We start from the raw sequence: 19634 nt of genomic DNA on the forward strand, positions 1-19634 counted from the left end.
GCTCAAAAATTTGTTTACTAATACTATTAATAATAGTAAAATACTTTGCTGTTGACAAATGCAAATTTCATAAACATTAATTATTATAAGGATCCTGTAAACTAGATATTTTAAAAACATATTTACAAAGTATAATATGATAAACATTTAATTTGAATATATTGGTAAATTTTATATTAAGAATGTCATATATTAAGTAAATTAAATATTAAATTATATAATGTATTAAATATTAAATGCATTTAAATACCTAGGACTCTTTGGCTAAATGGCAGGGCTGGGACTTGAACTGAGATCCTATTACTTCCAGTCCCATGCTCTTTCCATCATACCAGGAAATCTCTTTCCTGGATCACTGACCTTCATGCTACACTGGGTTCCTTCATTCTCTTGGTATTGCTCAGACTAAAATCAAATTAATAAGGGTATATTCATGACCATTAGTACAGACTGACTTATGCCCTGTGAACCTTTTAAAGGGGATAGTTACCTACACAGAGGAGAGCTGGGCTCTGGCCACTTTCTTTCTAGGTCAAGGGGCTTTGCCAACTCAGTTCAAATGTGAGTGGGAGGTGGAGAGGAGGAGACGAAATAGGAGAAAGAGAGAATCACAGATGGAGAGCTGGAAGGGCTCACAAGGATTATCCAGTCCAACTCCTCAATTTTAGCAATGGAAGTGACTTCTCTAGATCCTACTGAGGTAAATGGCAGGACTGGAATCCATGCTGACCACTTCCTGTCCTCTCCTCCCCTCTATGCAAGGATAACGGTAGCTCTGGCATTCCATGCTTTCTTGAGATGGCTCTTTCTACCCTGCTCCTGCCATAAATGACATGAGGCCTGTCAAAATCCATCTGAGGAAAATATGGTGGTCCTTAAGTACAGAGGATGGGCCATCTCCTGATTCTTAAATCAATTACTGAGTTGCTACTATGTTTGTGTTGTGGAATGTATGAATATTTAGGGATATGAATAATATACAAACCTGCCTTCAAAAACTTTATACCTGCTGAGGTAATTTAGTCCCTAAATAATAAAACTATTATAAAATAATTGTTTCTAGATCAGTGGTTCTCAAGCTCTTTGAGGTTCCCAGGCTCTCTACGAGAATCTGATATAAACTATAAATTTGCTCCCCAGAAAAATCCACACGTGTTTGTACATATTCAGGGGGTTGCTGGATCTCCTAAAGCCCATCTACTGACCATGAATTAAGAAGCTCTGTTATAAGAGATTCACTGAGTTCCACCACGTAAAAATTATCTGAAGAACAAAGATTGAGAGAAATACTAGTTATCCCTTTTCTTTGATGCAAAATGAGTAAACTTTAAAAATATGTCATCCCATGTTAAGGGCAAAGAAAGTTCTTTCCCTAGTATCATCTGAAAGGCCCTCTACAAACACTTATTTTCCCATATCTAATTTTGTGTGTGTGTGTGCGTGTGCGTGTGTGTTATTCTATGAGAATATATTGTTTGCATCCAGAATTTCTGGAATGGCCTTTTCATGTATATATAAAATACAAAGGTAAACTTCATTAAAACCAGAAGAAACAGAGCTTAGCTTATGAATTATTCTATTTCAAATTTTTTAATCTAGCTTGGAATGCTGTTTCTAAGGCTTTGATGCTGAAGGGAGCAAAGTCATTAAGATGAGTTGATAATACTGCCGGCATGAGCACTTTCCTCCTCTCTGGTAAAAAAAAAAAACCAACGAAGTACTTAGGTCTTTCGGAATTCAAATTTCTTTCTTAATGAAAAAATGAAAGGATGAAATATAACAGTAAAGAAATCTCTACAGAAATGGGAAGCTGTACCATCAATACTGAAGCTTCAGAAATAATTTCCTAAAGCTTTGAAAAATCAGAAAAAAATTATACCAAGCCGTTTATGTTAAAATATTTTACAAAACCAGTTATCTCGTTACATATTCTGAAGCAAATAAATGAAGCAGTTAGAATTAACATATTCTTGAGTATCCTGGCAAAGTGGACAAAATGATAAAGCAAAGTGGGTAAGAGGACAAAAGTAAGGGGGTTTCCATCTAATTTTTAAAAACCTGTAAAGTAAAATACTTTAAGTAAAATACTTAAAATACTAAAATACTTAAATACTTAAAATACTAAAATATAATTCAATTTGATACCTTGCCAACCTCAGGTGTGAGAAAGTTAAATGGAAGGAAATGTGACCCAAGGCTGGAGAAAGGGTTTAGATCCCTTACTTGTTACCAACATTTTAAATGGATTAGAAACACAAATTATGAGCAGATTGGCAAGAGAATGGAGAAGTGATTAAAAAATGATTATAGAACAAACAAAAACTTTCTAAAACATCAATTTATTAAAATTTTCCTTGGAAATGGAGAATAGCCCAATGCAATCATAATCTCAACAAGCACTGCGAGGCAGTTCAGCTCAAGTTTAAAAAGACCTAACGTTAGTGCTAGATAGATTCTGATTAAAAAAAAAAAATCCACAGAGAACAGTTCACAAGACAGGGATAAACATTCACCGTGAAAGACTCATACAACTCTTCAGGTTGAGCTTTTCTGGAGGGAGGTAAGAGAACAAAAGAAAGACTAGAAATGATATAAACAAAGAGACTTCAGGCTTAAAGTCAAGGATCAGTCAAAAGGAGGACAAATCCACCTTTTCTTCATAGGGAACTACTGATATTAAATGTATTTAAAATTGAAAACAATGAAGCTGAGGTAAAAAAACAAAATGAAGGAAGGAAGGAAGGAAGGATAAAAGGGAGGGAAGGAGGGAGGGAGGGGACAAAGGCTACATTGAGACATCTTTTCCGTGTTGAAACAAAGCCTGACATCAGCATAGGTGCAAGTGAACTTATTCATTTACAATACACTTCTCTTCAGTAAAGCTGTATTAACGAAGCAGGACGTATTTAAAGGATCAATGTGAGCGTATACATACCACAGGCTGTTTTGTGATGTCCACCAAGTCCTTGAGATTATAATATTGATGTTTCTCAAAGGCCGAAAACAACATGTCTAAAACGTGTTGTTTATCAGCTCGAGCTCGTTTCCCATCTTCTTTCTTTTTCCTTTCATATTCAATCTATGTGCAAAAAGCAAAAAAACACGAAGGCATTAATTCAACATGCTCACTCTGAAACACAGGCACTCTCTTTTCAGTCCTCTACGTGACTATTAGATTTTAAGCTGCAAAGCAGCAGGTCAAAGAGTGGTGGTTCAATACCTGGGGTCCTCACTGCTCTCAGGACTCCTCAGACCTTTAAGGCTCCAAGAAGGTATTAAAGCCCATCTGTAAACCGTTTTCATTATTCCCTAAAGCTTTACATAATGTGTCCATTTCCTCCCAAAAAGCCTTTCTTTACCGAAATTATATCAATTCAGCGTGGCCACCAGTGAGCTCATGTTGATCACAAAGTCTAATTTGCAGTTCTTTGTTTTTGATTACCCGAAATTCAGTAAAATAGTTTATCTGCTACAGGCAGTTTGGTAGGTAACATCTTTCAAAATGGGAGTTTTTTGGGGCAGGAAGAGGGTTGAGGGGCAGGCAGATCACAGAACAGGTTCTCTAGGGATGAAAAGTTTGGGAAACACTGGTAAAAAGGAAAGCACATGGGAGGTGACAGGAGGCCTTTTCTCCTCCCAACTCTGTGACCTCTTTGAACTTGCTTCTTCTGTAAAATGAAGTAAGCAGTGACACGAAGAGAGCGTATAAACTCTCTCCTAGTGTTACCGTCCAGAGACGTGTGCATTTGTAAAAAAAATTACCTTTTTATTGAAAACGTGCAACTTACTTGCATTCACATCAGTTGATTAAGCTTTTAACTTTTTTTTAAAGAAAAACTTTATTTTGATAAAGCCTCAGGAACTATTTGTTATAGGACATGTATATAAACTGCAGCAGCCCACCTGGTAAATACAGCATCAGCAGGGGGGCTGAAAGCTGCCAAGAGAACAATCTTCTGTGCATCTCTATAATCTAGAGACTAGCTTCAAAGACAGTGAAATACGTTTCAAAATGTACAACTAAATTAGGCACAAATTCCAGCTTCATAGAGTTAGGCTTATTCTCTGGATTTTAACAATAGAGATGTAAAAAGATAAAGTCTAATTTCTACTGATGTCAAGACTAAAAATGTATCAGAGACTTTCAAATTAGAGGCAAGAAGTAACTCTGACAACAAGTATCTGTCTTTCAATGAGATAAAATTAGGAGCTATACAAGGAGAAAGGACTAAATTGAATGTCTTAATTTTTATGATATGTACATCTTGGGAGTAAAACTCAAAATCCATTCATCTCCTCAACAGATTAAGCATAGATTAGGTGCTTGGTATTGCACCAAAATATGGGGCAAATAAGACACTCTCTTTCAAAAGGTATCCCTTTCTTAGGGCTTGTGTATTAAAATGTATAGACAGGGCCATGAGCATTTTAAATGTAGTAATAGTAGTAATGTAGTAATAGAGAGCACAGAGCTACCTAGAACAAGATCATGATGCTGAAAAAAAGCGCAAATGCATGGCACAGACTGTATTGTTGGGGAGGAATGAAATCTAGCTAGTCTCAAGATTTTCTGGGTGGAAACAGCCTGAAAGAAAACAACTGTGGGCAGCTACAAAGGAATTGTTAAAGAGCAGAGTGACTAGAAGAGTTAGAAGCAAGACTGGAGAGGGGAGAGACCAGAGAAACCCATGACCAAGGGGGAAATCCACGCCTTCTCGATTTGAGGAAGATGGAAGAACAGATGAAAAAAAAAATGCACTTAAGGAAGAAGGCAGAATTACAGATTCTGCCCCAATTCTGAGAGGAAGGAGGCTGCAGAGATAGCCAGGACCAACAGAGATCTACCTGAGGGCCACTCAAGGAAGAATTTTCTTTCTCTCGGGTCAAAAGAAGGATAGAAAGAACTAAGACAGTGGCTGTATGATGGAGAAAGAAATCATGACAGACCAGGACAAAACCCACAAATCCAAACAGTCATTGGATTAAAAAGAAGAATGAGATCATGGAATGCCTTAAGGGATTAATCTTTAAGCCTTGCTTTGCTGACCAAGGTCTCAAATATGTCATTATTTCCCCCTGTTTACATTTGTACTTAGTTTGCATCCTGACATTTCCTTCCACAGTTGCACTGTATTTGAAAGGGTTTGCTTTGTCCACTGTGATGGACAGTGTAGAAAGGAGGGCCTGGTAAAAGAGTATGAAAGTCTGGACCACGGGATGAAGATGTTAGAGCCCTTTACTCTGACCAAGTGAGGGATAAGAGAAACTTAACTTGGTACCTAGAAAATAGAGGGAGATAGAATCAGACTAAGGAGGAGTGGGGAAAGCCTATTCCCTTCCCGCAGGCTTGAGTGGGATGTGGGATCTCATTTAGGGAAAGGCCATTGGTCCTCAAGAAAAACAAGACAAAGAAGTGGGGACCTAGCAAAAGACCAGTGCTAGGCTTTTGTACTCTCAGTATGGAGCTACAGTTGTATGATATTCTGTCTTCTCTTCTGTCCCAGTTTTAATTTATGCTGAAAGAAGATGGAAAAAATTAAATTAAGGAAATAGGAAACAGAAGTTATGGTATATTCAGCTTCCACCTTTAGCCATCTCTTCCTTGTGTAAAATGACTCGAGGGCTTCCCTGGTGGCGCAGTGGTTGAGAGTCCGCCTGCTGATGCAGGGGACACGGGTTCGTGCCCAGGTCCGGGAAGATCCCACATGCCGTGGAGCGGCTGGGCCCGTGAGCCATGGCCGCTGAGCCTGCGTGTCTGGAGCCTGTGCTCCACAACGGGAGAGGCCACAACAGTGAGGGGCCCGCGTACCGGAATAAAAAAAAAAAAAAAGACTCGAGAAGCTAGGAAGATGAACAAGAAAAATGTTTTCAAGTAAAGAAACGTGCTGGTAAAGCAAGATGGCCCAGTTCAGAGAGGGCATACATTCTAGCTGGCAGTGGAGAGAAAAACTTAAGTGTTTGTTATCAAGTTGTCCCAACCCTAAAGCCATATGTCAGACCCAAAAGGACTGAAGAAAATAATTTAGAATAAATTAGAAAGAAACTTCAAATAAGGGACTTCCCTGGTGATCCAGTGGTTAAGTATCCGTCTTGCAACACAGGGTACGCCAGTTCGATCCCTGGTCGGGGAACTAAGATCCCACATGCCTCGGGGCAACTAAGCCCATGCACCGCAATTACTGAGCCCACGTGCTCTGGAGCCCTCGCGCCACAAGTAGAGAGAAGCCTGTGTGCTGCAACGAAAAATCCTGCGTGCCACAACTAAGACCCGCCAAATAATAATATAAACAAATAGATATTAAAAAAAATACTGAGGATAAGATTAAGAGTCAGATTAGGTTGTGATTTGTAATGTTAATGAGTAGTGAGAAAAGTACCAATTCTACACAGAAATTTCTTTTTAATTCTTGGTTTACATGTTTCAATCTCAAAACACTGCATTTAACATTGCTGCTTTCCTTCTTTAAATTGCAGAGAAAACAGACTAGACTTGTATGCTTGTCTTTCTGTGTTAACCATGTCTATGAATGGCTCAATAACCCAGGGGACAGTGCAGCCTAACTTTACTTTTGACTAGTGAAATAAAAACACTGAAAAGCGCACCTGAAACTAACACAACATTGTAAATCAACCATACTTCAATCAATCAATCAAATATTTGCAAAAGAAAAAAAAACACTTAGAAGTGTAATCTGAAAACCCAGACATATATCTCTTTAATGCCCTCAGGGCCTGTACTATAGGATAACCTACAGAAAAGATTGTTTTAAAACAAAATTTCTGCAGTACAGCATTATTTAAATCTTTTTTTGATAATGTCCAAGATAGGCTCATAACCCAAATTCTGCTCTGTGGTATCAGGTAGTTCCAATATATGTGTAATTATAAAAAGGGACTGAAATTACTTCCATGATCATTTAGTTATTAATAACTGTTATACTCAGGACAAAACTAAGATCCCTGAGGTAACTTTTCTTTTTTAAGCCAAACTGTGTAGAAATGGCAATCTTAATATTGCACTTACAACTTTGTACTACAAATAAAATTAACTCTACAAATAAGCTACAAATGATATGAACTAGTCTGTTTAGGAGAAGACTACTGTTTTGAGGTAATGCTATTTCTTCTCATTTTAGCTCTTTTCCCTTTGGGCATTTTGTTTTGTACTGGCATTATAAGGAAATGACACTCAAAGCAGTCATTTCTAACTTCTTAGCAGCTACTACAAAATATCGGTAGGAGAGGTACTGGACTAGAAATAGCTTTTATATTATATGAATTTTAATTACTGATCTTATATCTGCCCCCAATGACCACAGACTACAGTGTAACCAGCTGCATAGAAATAAATGTCAATTCAGAAAGAACATGAAATTTAATCTCCAGTTACAAATGTTTACAATCCAAAAAATCCATCATATACAATTTTACTTTCAAAATAAAAAACAAATTATTCAAGACTAAAACGCCACCAAATGTTGAAAATCCATCGTGGATGTGGTATAGAGCTGTTCAACCATCATTATTGAAACAATAATCACTGACTAAGATTATAAATGCCACCCACTGCCAATTAAAACATTATAATACAGATGTCTGTAAATTTCTAGATTGTTGTTTGCAGAAATACTTTGATTGCTTTGTCAAGGCAGTCTTTGTGGAGGCTTTTATTTTAACTTTTAAAGTGAGCATGACAGCCTTGAATATCATGGTTTGCATTTTAAATCCTTATGAAAGACTCCCTCCCTCCCAATGCTCCTGTTTCTGCTTAGTGTGTTGTTATCTCTTGGGAGGAAATTAGTTCTTTAGAGTTGATCAGTCCTTGGTGTGCAAATTCAAATGAAAGAAGCATGTATCCTTACACTACACTATATACTACAGTAGGCAAATACTGCCGAAAGGCCTTTAGATACAGTCCTGCAGGCATCCATTTTAATCAGCAAAATTCCAAATTTATACAGATACCTGAAAACAAAACAAAAAGCCAAGCCAAACCGCCCCCCCACTGCCAACAACCCTAGCTCTGAAGACTAACACAGTTGGTTGCCACACAGAAGGAAACAGAGTATGCATAAAATAAATTTTCTTTTTAAGTTCCTGGGGGTTTACTTCAAGATTTTATGTAATAGTTCTATTACCTCCAACAGTAGTTTTCTAGTTCAATTTTTCCAATTCTCTATCATTTGCAGACTAAGAGCTCTTGCCAGGAAAAAAAAGGGGAAGAGAAATCTTTTTTCAAGCTGGGGTGGGTGGGGCACAGAGGGGGATTGATGATAACAGAGACGAGAAGATACTAAACCTTTTTAAAAGCCTTAGGTTTAGTGGAAAGAGACTTCCTGGTCTCCCCCGGGCATCATTTTTGCTCCCTACCCCAACAGGAGATGGCAGACAGAGCTATAAAAAATGCCTATAACTGTGGATCAGTGGCGGAATGCTAGAATTACCTAGGGAACTTAAAAATTTAAGAGAGTTGTTCTCCACAGTAGATCAATACAATCAATCTCTGGAGGTATTTTTCTTTTTAAAAGCTTCCCAGGTGATTCTAGTGTACAGCCAGCATTGAGAACCACTGTCTAGACAACAGAAGACACAAATCCTTATGAGAAAAGGGATTCCTTATGAGAAAGGTCATACGATGGAGACTGCATATAAGAATACTGTGACATTTACACAGGCTGGATGATGATGTCCACACGTCAACCAGAACACACATACACAAGCACCCTTCTTTGCAATCAGGGATGAAGGGAGTTGAAAGGAATCTTACACATCAGCCGACTCTGTATTTTGATTATACAACTCTATCAGTAAAAAAAATATTTTTTTTCCCTTGCCACGCAGCTTGCGGGATCTTAGCTCCCTGACCAGGAACGGAAGCCAGGCCCTCAGCAGTGAAAGCGCTGAGTCCTACCCACTGGACCACCGGGGAATTCCCAATCAGTAAAAAATGTAAAGCATGAACTATATGAATATCTATTTGTAAATTATTAAAAAATGTACTTCTGTATTAATATGCACAGTTATCTTTATAAAGCATACAAGAAAAATTTAGAGAGATGAAATAAAAACATTTTAGGAATAAGTTTTAATTTAATTTGTCAAAATTACAAAACACTTTTTTTTGTTTTGCTCTCAAAATACAGTGGATCCGTCTTCATGTTCTGGATGCTTAGTCTTTAAATGAATTGCAAACTGTGATGGCTTTGAACCAGCAACAGCTAATACACCTTACGGTATAACACAAAGGTCAAGGGTCACTATGTCAAATTATTTCCAATAAGCCTTCAGCTCCCAGCCTTGGTGGCGGTGGTGGCGACAGCAGGGGACTGTAGGCCACACTTCCGAGACCCCCCTGCCAGCCTGTTCTCAGCTGGGGCTCTGCCAATGGAAGAAGGAAGCAGGAGGAAGGGCGGTTTTCTTCTCTTGTGCTGTGGAAGCACCTCTGGAAGTGGCAGCTTCCTCATCTCTGGTAACCTCAGCCCTTCCATTTTTGTTATTCCATTCTGTAAACCATTTGTAACCAGTTTCCTACTTTAAGTCCCTTTCGGCTTGAAATATCTGGAGTTGTTTCTGTTTCCATGATAGACACTAACTGAATCATCATTAAAGACGGGATCACAAGCCATATTTAGAATGATAATTTCCTTTTCGGGAGGGCCAAGTTCTTGTCAGATTTGATCACGTCATCACTGTTTCTACCTCACAAAGTTACCGATCAAAGAGATTTTTTTTTTTTGGCCGTGCCACACCGCTCACGGGATCTTAGTTCCCCGACCTGGGATCGAACCTTGGGTGCACAGCAGTGAAAGTACCGAGTCTTAACCAGTGGACCACCAGGGAATTCCAAGAGATCGTTTTAGAAGAGAAGTGTCAGTTTTGCCACTTTCATGTTGATATATATTTGCTTCATTAGTATTATCTTTAATCTACAGTTTCTTTGTTGGAATCTTTTTAAGCCATTTATTCACTTTTTGGGATTGAATTTAGTTAATAATAGATACTATAATCTGTAAATCCTTAAATTTAGCACCAAACCTAAAATGCTGAAAACAAAAGCGTGAGGCGCTGAAAGCACCAATGCCAACCCCTCTGTGTTGTACTATTTCTTTCTTTCTTTCTTTCTTTCTTTCTTTCTTTCTTTCTTTCTTTCTTTCTTTCTTTTCTTCCTTCCTTCCTTCCTTCCTTCCTTCCTTCCTTCCTTCCTTCCTTCCTTTCTTTCTTTCTTTCGTTCTTTCGTTCTTTCTTTCTTTCGTTCTTTCTTTTTGGCCACACCATGTGGCATGCGGGATCTTAGTTCCCCGATCAGGGATCGAAACTGTGTCCCCTGCAATGGAAGCTTGGAGTCTTAACCACTGGACCGCCAGGGAAGTCCTTGTGTTGTACCACTTCTACTCTTCTAATGAAAAATGACTGATTAGCACAGGGACTGCATAAAGGTACCAAGGTCAATCCACATTGTAAATATTTTTAGAGCTCAATTTCTTTCCTTTATTAGGTAAAAACCAAGAAAAATATAAGTTCCAAAATCACCCCCTCCCCCAATGGGCCCTCTTGTAAATCCTATTTTGACAGCCATTATTTTTCACAGTTTGTTTTTGCTACATGAAAGGATGAGGGATGGGGAATGTGATGTTCAATGTTTACAAAATGCAGGATTAAACAAATTCCTAGAGGTTCCCAACTTTAGTATATTAAATGCAGTGTCAATATTGAAGGGGAAGGATATAATCAGAATCTACAAGTTCTTTTAACACACAATTCTTTTTACACAACTGTTTTTTTCAAGGAGATTCTCATAACATTAGTGTTTCAAAAGACTTTCCCTGGAAAAAGTTTCAGAAACTTAATGATGATCTAATAAGGCAGAGGAAAGGCCACGAAGGGAGAAACCTGACAGGTCACATCCTAGTAAAGGGTGAGTTTTCATGGCCAAGCTTTCAAGGAAGGACTATTCTAAGAGATAATGCTACTAATGTAATTCTTTTTGGCTCCCAAAATGCTTTCTGAATGACAAGAATGGTAGGTATCGTATCCCAGATAGTTTGTGAACCAAAGAGATAAATTTGAATTTAATGCTTAGAAAAGCTCTATGTACAAAGTAGGAATTCAAGTATTTGGAGATGATCATATATACCAAATGTAAATTTACCTAGGTGTCATAGGTGAGTGAAAATGTTTCTGGGGGTAAATGCAAAGTGGTTTCTTTCTGATCAAATGTATGTACGGATATTCTTTTACAAATACATATGCCATTTCCACCCCCTTTAAAATTTTTTGTACAAAAATTTCCCCCCTTATTTCTATCCTGAAAATTGCATTAAAAAACCTCAACTGTTAAAATGAAATACTGGGCTTCATGTTTATATAGCACCACCTGGCAAAAGTTTGAGAACATTTCAACCTCATATTGAATTTAAAACTGAACATCATAAACACACCTAAGGAGACAAAAGACCTGTATGCAGAAAACTGTAAGACACTGACGAAAGAAATTAAAGATGATACAAACAGATGGAGACAGATATACCATGCTCTTGGATTGGAAGAAACAACATTGTGAAAATGACTATACTACCCAGAGCAATCTACAGATTCAATGCAATCCCTATCAAACTACCAATGGCATTTTTTCACAGAAGTAGAACAAAAAATTTCACAATTTGTATGGAAACCCAAAAGACCTCGAATAGCCAAAGCAATCTTGAGAAAGAAAAACAGAGCTGGAGGAATCAGGCTTCCAGACTTCAGACTATACTACAAAGCTACAGTAATCAAGACAGTATGGTACTGGCACAAAAACAGAAATATACATCAACAGAATAGGATAGAAAGCCCAGAGATAAACCCACACACCAACGGTCACCTTATCTTTGATAAAGGAGACAAGAATATACAATGGAGAAAAGACAGCCTCTTCAATAAATGGTGCTGGGAAAACTGGACAGCTATATGTAAAAGAATGAAATTAGAACACTCCCCAGCACCATACACAAAAATAAACTCAAAATGGATTAAAGACCTAAATGGAAGGCCAGACACTATAAAACTCTTAGAGGAAAACACAGGCAGAACACTCTTTGACATAAATCACAGCAAGATCCTTTTTGACCCACCTCCTAGAGAAATGGAAATAAAAACAAAAATAACAAATGGGACCTAATGAAATTTAAAAGCTTTTGCACAGGGGCTTCCCTGGTGGCGCAGTGGTTCATAGTCCGCCTGCCGATGCAGGGGACACGGGTTCGTGCCCCGGTCCGGGAGGATCCCACATGCCGCGGAGCGGCTAGGCCCGTGAGCCATGGCCGCTGGGCCTGTGCATCCGGAGCCTGTGCTCCGCAACGGGAGAGGCCACAACAGTGAGAGGCCCACGTACCGCAAAAAAAAAAAAAAAAAAAAAGCTTTTGCACAGCAAAGGAAACCAAAAACAAGATGAAAAGACAACCCTCAGAATGTGAAAAAATATTTGCAAATGAAGCAAATGACAAAGGATTAATCTCCAAAATTTATAAGCAGCTCATGCAGCTCAGTGTCAAAAAAACAAACAACCCAATCCAAAAATGGGCAGAAGACCTAAATAGATATATTCTGAGAAAACCATAATTCAAAAAAAGTCATGTACCACAATGTTCACTGCAGCTCTATTTACAATAGCCAGGACATGGAAGCAACCTAAGTGTCCATCGACAGATGAATGGATAAAGAAGATGTGGCACATATATACAATGGAATACTATCCAGCCATAAGAAGAAACGAAATTGAGTTATTTGTACTGAGGTGGATGGACCTAGAGTCTGTCATACAGAGTGAAGTAAGTCAGAAAGAGAAAAACAAATACCATATGCTAACACATATATACAGAATCTTAAAAAAACAAAGGTTCTGAAGAACCTAGGGGCAGGACAGGAATAAAGACGCAGACGTAGAGAAGGGACTTGAAGACACGGGGAGGGGGAAGGGTAAGCTGGGACGAAGTGAGAGAGTGGCATGGACATATATACACTACCAAATGTAAAACAGATAGCTAGTGGGAAGCAGCCGCATAGCACAGGGAGATCAGCTCAGTGCTTTGTGACCACCTAGAGGGGTGGGATTGGGAAGGTGGGAGGGAGACGCAAGAGGGAGGAGATATGGGGATATATGTATATGTATAGCTGATTCACTCTGGTATAAAGCAGAAACTAACACACCATTGTAATGCAATTATACTCCAATAAAGATGTTTAAAAAAACCACAAAAAACTGAATATCTTAGTACTTTTCCTGGTGGCGCAGTGGTTAAGAATCCACCTACCAATGCCGGGGACACAGGTTCGAGCCCTGGTCTGGGAAGATCCCACATGCCATGGAGCAACTAAGCCCGTGCACCACAACTACTGAGTCTGCGTGCCACAACTACTGAAGCCCGCGCACCTAGAGCCCGTCTTCTGCAACAAGAGAAGCCACTGCAATGAGAAGCCCATGCATCGCAATGAAGAGTAGCCCCCGCTCACCACAACTAGAGGAAGCCCGCGTGCAGCAACAAAGACCCAACGCAGCCAAAAATAAATTAATTAATTAAAAATTTTTTTAAAATAAATAAATAAAATTGAACATCTTGATTACATAACCTCTAAGTCATTCTTGTTGAATGAACCACATTGATGTTTCTCAATCACTTAAAAATAATGTTCCTGACAACAATAACAAAAGTTTTATACTCTTCTTACAGTTGGCATTATAATACTGAATATCCTTTTAAAAGCTATGCAGGTGCCTTCACCCATTTTGATACACTCCCATGGAAAAAATTCACTAAACATTCAAATAACATAATGTGGTAAGTTACAGTCAATCTTTGTTAATCAAAGATTACTATATGACTCATCACTGTAATTACATTAATATTAACGACTCATTCACACTATGACAACCTTAACAAAGGCTGTTACCATGAACTGAAATGTCACTTAATGTTAAAAAGAGTCTTTAAAGTGGATGTGATAGCTTTTTAAAAATTTTTTTTAAATAGATCTGTATTGGAGTATAATTGCTTCACAATACCATGTTAGTTTCTGTTGCACAACAAAGCGAATCAGCCATATGCATACACTTGTCCCCATATCCCCTCCCTCTTGAGATGTGATAGCTTTATATCCTAATGAGTGGTTTAGAATATACAATATATTTGTATTTATTTTAGCAGTAGAAAGAAAGCAATGAAAAACATTCTAAAAATGACATTTGAAATGTATCTTCTATACCTGACAGGTAGATAGTGCCAATGTCACTCTGTATATGAATTAGATAGAGGTCAGAGCTTTAATACTAGCAAAGGTGCCAGCTTTGACTGACCTCAGAGAGATTTTCCTTTTGCCTCAGAAATGATGGTATGTGGTAGTATAACAAGAGTGACCCTTATAATGGAATTTAAGAAAAAACAATTATAATATACAAATGTGGACTCACTAGGTCAAAGGAAATATAGATTATACCCCAACTGGGTCTGAAAGGCATGACCAGAGAAATTGAAAGAAGTGGTAGCTCCGTGAAGACAGGAATTTTATCTATTTGGTTCACCTAGAGTAGATATCTCAGGCACAAAGCACGCATTAAGAAAATATTATTTTTGTTGACAGAAGACAAATCTTAGATAACTGTGGTAGGACATTGTCATGGCTAAGTACTAACACTCTTCCCTAGTTTTCTTCCCTTTCCCATCCCAACAGAAAAGTTTTACTGCCCACTGTAACAATTCAGACAATACGTGCTCACTGTGACAATTCCAACAATTCAAAAAAGATTTCATAAAGAGGAAAATTAGGATAAAATCACTCTAGAGCCTACCATCAAAAAATAACAACTTAAAGTACTGAACTAATCCTTATTTTGGGACAAGTGTTTCTGACCTTTTCCTATCTTAAGCAATAGGGAGAAACACTACTGCCTATACATCTTTGGCCACTTGTCTTACTATGATAAATTCTTAGATACAAGACTGCTAGATCAAAGGATGTATCCTTTTATAGTGCTTCTGACACAAATTACCAAACTTCTCTCCAGAAAGGCTATATCTTTTTATAGCCTATGGAAGGTGTGGTCTTTCTTGTCCTCACTGCAATAAAAACTTACACAAGAGTAGAAACGGGTATACAGAAGCCTGACCCATAAGTGGAGAAAAAAGCATAGTCAGGGGCTACAGGAGAAGCATATTAATGAAGAAGAGAGGCAAAGACAAGTAAGACCTATCCTATGTTATTTCTCTATTTCCACTTGGCTCCAGAAGGTTGTATGTATTCCCATCTAAGAGTAGAAAAGACTAGAATAGAAGAGGACAAAGAAGGAGACTTCTACTTACTTGTCTCAATCAACAGACATCATAAAAATACCTCTTGGATTATCTTGTTTGTCCGCACTTAGCTTGCCTATCCTCTCTTTTAGTTTACTTTTCCCCTGACACATAACCAGAGGCTATAAAACGGAAGCCCGCATGGACGCAGCTGAATTGTGACTTGCTTGACTAAATCCACACAGTGTAGCAATTTTTAACATCTGAATGTCTTTAGAAGGGGCACATACACTCCAGTTCATCAGTCTCTACCATTTACCTTCTTAAATTTCAGCATCCCACCCAGAGAGATGCCTGCTTCGTCCTGGAGGCACTTGCATTTGCTACCTTTCACATAAAATAACTGAAAGAAATTCAAGTATCATAAAGCAGTGGTTTGGCAGATACTATCTGCGTCACTGAATAAGCCTGGAACTTAAGGCCAGTCTTAAAGAGTGTTTATGTCTTCCTAAACTCAGTATCAAGGGGAATCTTAAGCAACAAAGTAGGACACAGGTTATCAACTCTTAATTGCTACTTGACTTAACTTAGGCTTCCTTTTATTTTCAGAAAATCATCACATTTCTCCTGATACTGCAGGTACTTCAAGACCCAGAACCCTTGGCCCTTTTAGCACTGCTAATGATGTGCAACAACACAGCACAGTGGTTCATTAAGAGTAAGGCTCCTACTCACAGACACAGAAAACAAACTTATGGTCACCAAAGAGGAAGTAGGGGGAGGGATAAATCAGGAGTATGGGATTGACAGATACACACTACTATGTATAAAACAGACACCCAGCAAGGACCTACAGTCTAGCACAGGGAACTATATTCAGTATCTTGTAATAACCTACAATGTGCGTAACTGCATCACTTTGCTGGACACCTGAAACTAATGCAATATTATAAATCACGTATACTTCAATTAAAAAAAAAAAAGTAAGGCTCTTAAAACAGACTATCTGATTCAACACCTGGACTGGCTAATTACTGGCTGTGGACCTCAAGTAAGCTAACCTCTCTGTGCCTCAGTTATTTCATCTGTAAAATAAGGATAGTAGCAGTAGTTACAGTAGTAAGAACAGTGCCTGGCACAAAGTACACATAATATATATACATGTGTGTATACTATTGTTATACACACAGGAAATACACACTGTGTGTGTGTGTGTATATATAACAAATAGAGTAGATATGATATACTTCAGTAAAAAAAGGTTTAAATACACACACACACAGAGGCAGTCCTTGCTTTGAATGGTAGTGCGAGGCCGTAAAAATGCCCATAAAAGCTGAAACTACGCAAAGCAATCTTAATAATCAATGGGGAAAATGATCATTGTTTCATGACCTTTACATTTTTTTGTCAAAACATTAAAAACTCTCAGTTATAAAGGTATTGAGAAAAAACAGCAAAACTAGTATTTATTAAGGACACTAAAACATTGGAAACATTGAAAAATGAAGAGTTTTATTTCTTTGAAAAACTTTTCAGGAGTCATTTGAAGAGTGGTTGCCTTCTTCTCATCGTATGATTTAGGATACACAGTGAACATCTTTTCTATGCTTGGCAAACTGTTATCTTCCTCACTAAGTCTGGATAACTCAAGCGCCTGACAGCAAGGTATGTGACTACTGAGGTGCTTTCAAAACCTAAGAGTCTGTGATATTAAAGACAGAACAGAGTGAAGAAAGACATGAAGACTTACATTGTATTGATGATTAGCAACAGGTTTGTAATTGGTTGTCACAACTTTGTCTAGTTGCTGTGATAGCCTTACAGGTTTGGAAGATTCTTCTATTTGTAATCTGAAAAACAGAAGGCATTATTAACAAACTTACTTGTTTACTGGAGTGAAACCTGAAGAGTTATTCCTGTAATTCTTCAAGACTAATACTTAATATATAAAGAAGATACATCAGTCTTAATACTTCAAAAACACACTGAATATGAAAATAATGTAGAAACCAGACCATAAGCTAAACATACAAACCATGTCATTTAATTCTACAACTTCCTTCTAAACCTATACTTTACAGTCAAACTTTAAGTTTTAAAACAAAGAAGCTAATCAGCTTTAAATTTCTGGAAAATAATTTGCATGTAAAAATGAATTATCTTAAGTTATATGGTCTAAAACTAATCAAGGTATTAATCCAAAACTTCTATTCATTTGATGAGATAAAAATATGATAAAAAGATGACACATCAGCACTCAGGATCTAGTGGCTAGTAGCTGCTTTACTGGACAATGCATATAAATAACATTTCCATCATCACAGAAATTTCTATTGGACAGCATTGGTTGTCCAACTGTAGGACTCCATCCATCTAAATTAAAATATAATTAAAAATATCACTTTTGGAAAAAGAGCCATAAAATAAACCTATGACACTAGGTATAGCATATTATAAATATATATATTCAAATAGCAATCAGAGGAGATTTTGTTTTGGACTAAATATTACCATACCCAGTGACTCACATTCAATGATTTACTTCTTATTTTAAAAATTAATTCTTTGGTATATGAGCACAGTAAATCTAAAAAATGTTTTAAGGGGGAAAATGGTGTAGCTTTCAAAATGACTATTTTTTTTTAATCAAAGTGACTATTTTTTAAAGGACAAAAGGTACCACTGTACCTCTATACTTCTCATCAGCAAGATATCAGAATACAAGAATACATTTGAAGTACTATAGAAAAAAAATTGCCAACCATGTCTAGCTAAATTATAATTGAAGAGTAAGAGTGAAATAAAAGTATTTTTGTACAAAAACAAAGTTTATCATTCACAGATCCTCACTGAGAGAACTACTCAAGGATTCATTTTAGCACAAAGTAAAATGAACCCAAAAGGAACTAGTGAGATGCAATGGTCACAGCAAAGAAACTGAGAACCATGTTAGAAAATTACCTACTTGATACAGACAAAAAAAAGAAGGTGGGTTTTTAAAGAAAATGGCACTTAACATGAAAGAATGGGAAAAAAGAGATCAGAATGAATGCATTTAAGATTTCCATATGCTTTCTAAATTTTCTGCAATAAGCATCTATCACTATCATAATCAGAAAAGGAAGTATACTTTCTTAAAGGAAAAAGAAAAATCATGTCTTAGTTTGAAAGCCTTAAAAATGTTGGTCATTTAAAAATAATACATGTTGAACATCATATTACTTTCTTTTAATGGGACTTTAAATTCTTTGGTTCAACAGAACAGGAACTAAAAATTTTCATGTAAAATTCCTTCAAAAGAGAAAAACAAATACTGTATGCTAACACATATATATGGAACCTAAAAAAAAAAAAAAAGGTTCTAAAGAACCTAAGGGCAAGACAGGAATAAAGATGCAGACGTAGAGAATGGACTTGAGGACACAGGGAGTAGGAAGAGTAAGCTGGGGCAAAGTGAGAGAGTGGTATGGACATATATACACTACCAAATGTAAAATAGATAGCTAGTGGGAAGCAGCTGCATAGCACAGGGGGATCAGCTTGGTGCTATGTGACCACCTAGAGGGGTGGGATAGGGAGGGTGGGAGGGAGATGCAAGAGGGAGGGGATATGGGGATATATGTATACGTATAGCTGATTCGCTTTGTTATAAAGCAGAAACTAACACACCACTGTAAAGCAATTATACTCCAATAAAGACTTTAAAAAAATAAAAGTCCTTCAAAGGCACAACTTGCAGTATAAAAGGTACCTGCTTTTATAACATTCTTATTATTTAATTACTTGGTTGGAGTTATTTCTCTGTTTATTTCTTCCTATTTTTAGGGATATAATACCAAATTCCTCAGAAGATATTAAATATCTACCAATTGCTTTTTTAATTTGAAAGCTATAAATACTACAGGTTTTATTTTTAACTATGATCCCCAAATTGAGTATAGACATTTCTGTATTAAAATATAAATATTTTAATTCTTCCAATTATTCATAAATCCATATATATCCTTTAAATACATAAATTCATTATTTTATGAAGTGTAAAAAAAGTACTTTAGAAATGTCTTTAGAAACTTACTGTATATGTAACCATAAATCATATGTAGTTTGTTACTTTGCTTTTCATGGGCCAAATATACTTTCTATGAACCAGGAAGAAGGCACTAGCTAGAGGTCTAGAAGGGAGATGTCCACCCAAAGATGGCCTTGGGCTAACAATCCTTCAATGGCCTCTTAACTGTTCTTGGGTGACACATAAGCTCCTTTACATGACTGCATGTCCCTCTGGGATCAAGTCCCTGATATCTCTCCAGCTTAATCCACTGTTCTCCCACATCTGCATCCCCATGGCTAGAGCTGTGCCATGAC

General features: G+C 37.3%; 1 protein-coding gene across 1 annotated transcript in view; it reads right to left on the reverse strand.

The window, feature by feature from the left end:
- GTF2F2 (general transcription factor IIF subunit 2) overlaps nucleotides 1-19634 on the reverse strand; it is a 147822-nt gene that overhangs the window by 12702 nt on the left and 115486 nt on the right. Inside the window, exons 6-7 of the mRNA XM_082602444.1 lie at nucleotides 17020-17119; nucleotides 2936-3079 (exon numbers count right to left, since the gene is read on the reverse strand). Of these exons, the coding sequence (XP_082458570.1) occupies nucleotides 2936-3079; nucleotides 17020-17119 (244 nt within the window). The remainder of the gene's footprint in view (nucleotides 1-2935; nucleotides 3080-17019; nucleotides 17120-19634) is intronic.

This window comes from Mesoplodon mirus (assembly GCF_964341445.2).
Source record: "Mesoplodon mirus genome assembly, chromosome: 17".
Taxonomy (NCBI): domain Eukaryota; kingdom Metazoa; phylum Chordata; class Mammalia; order Artiodactyla; family Ziphiidae; genus Mesoplodon; species Mesoplodon mirus.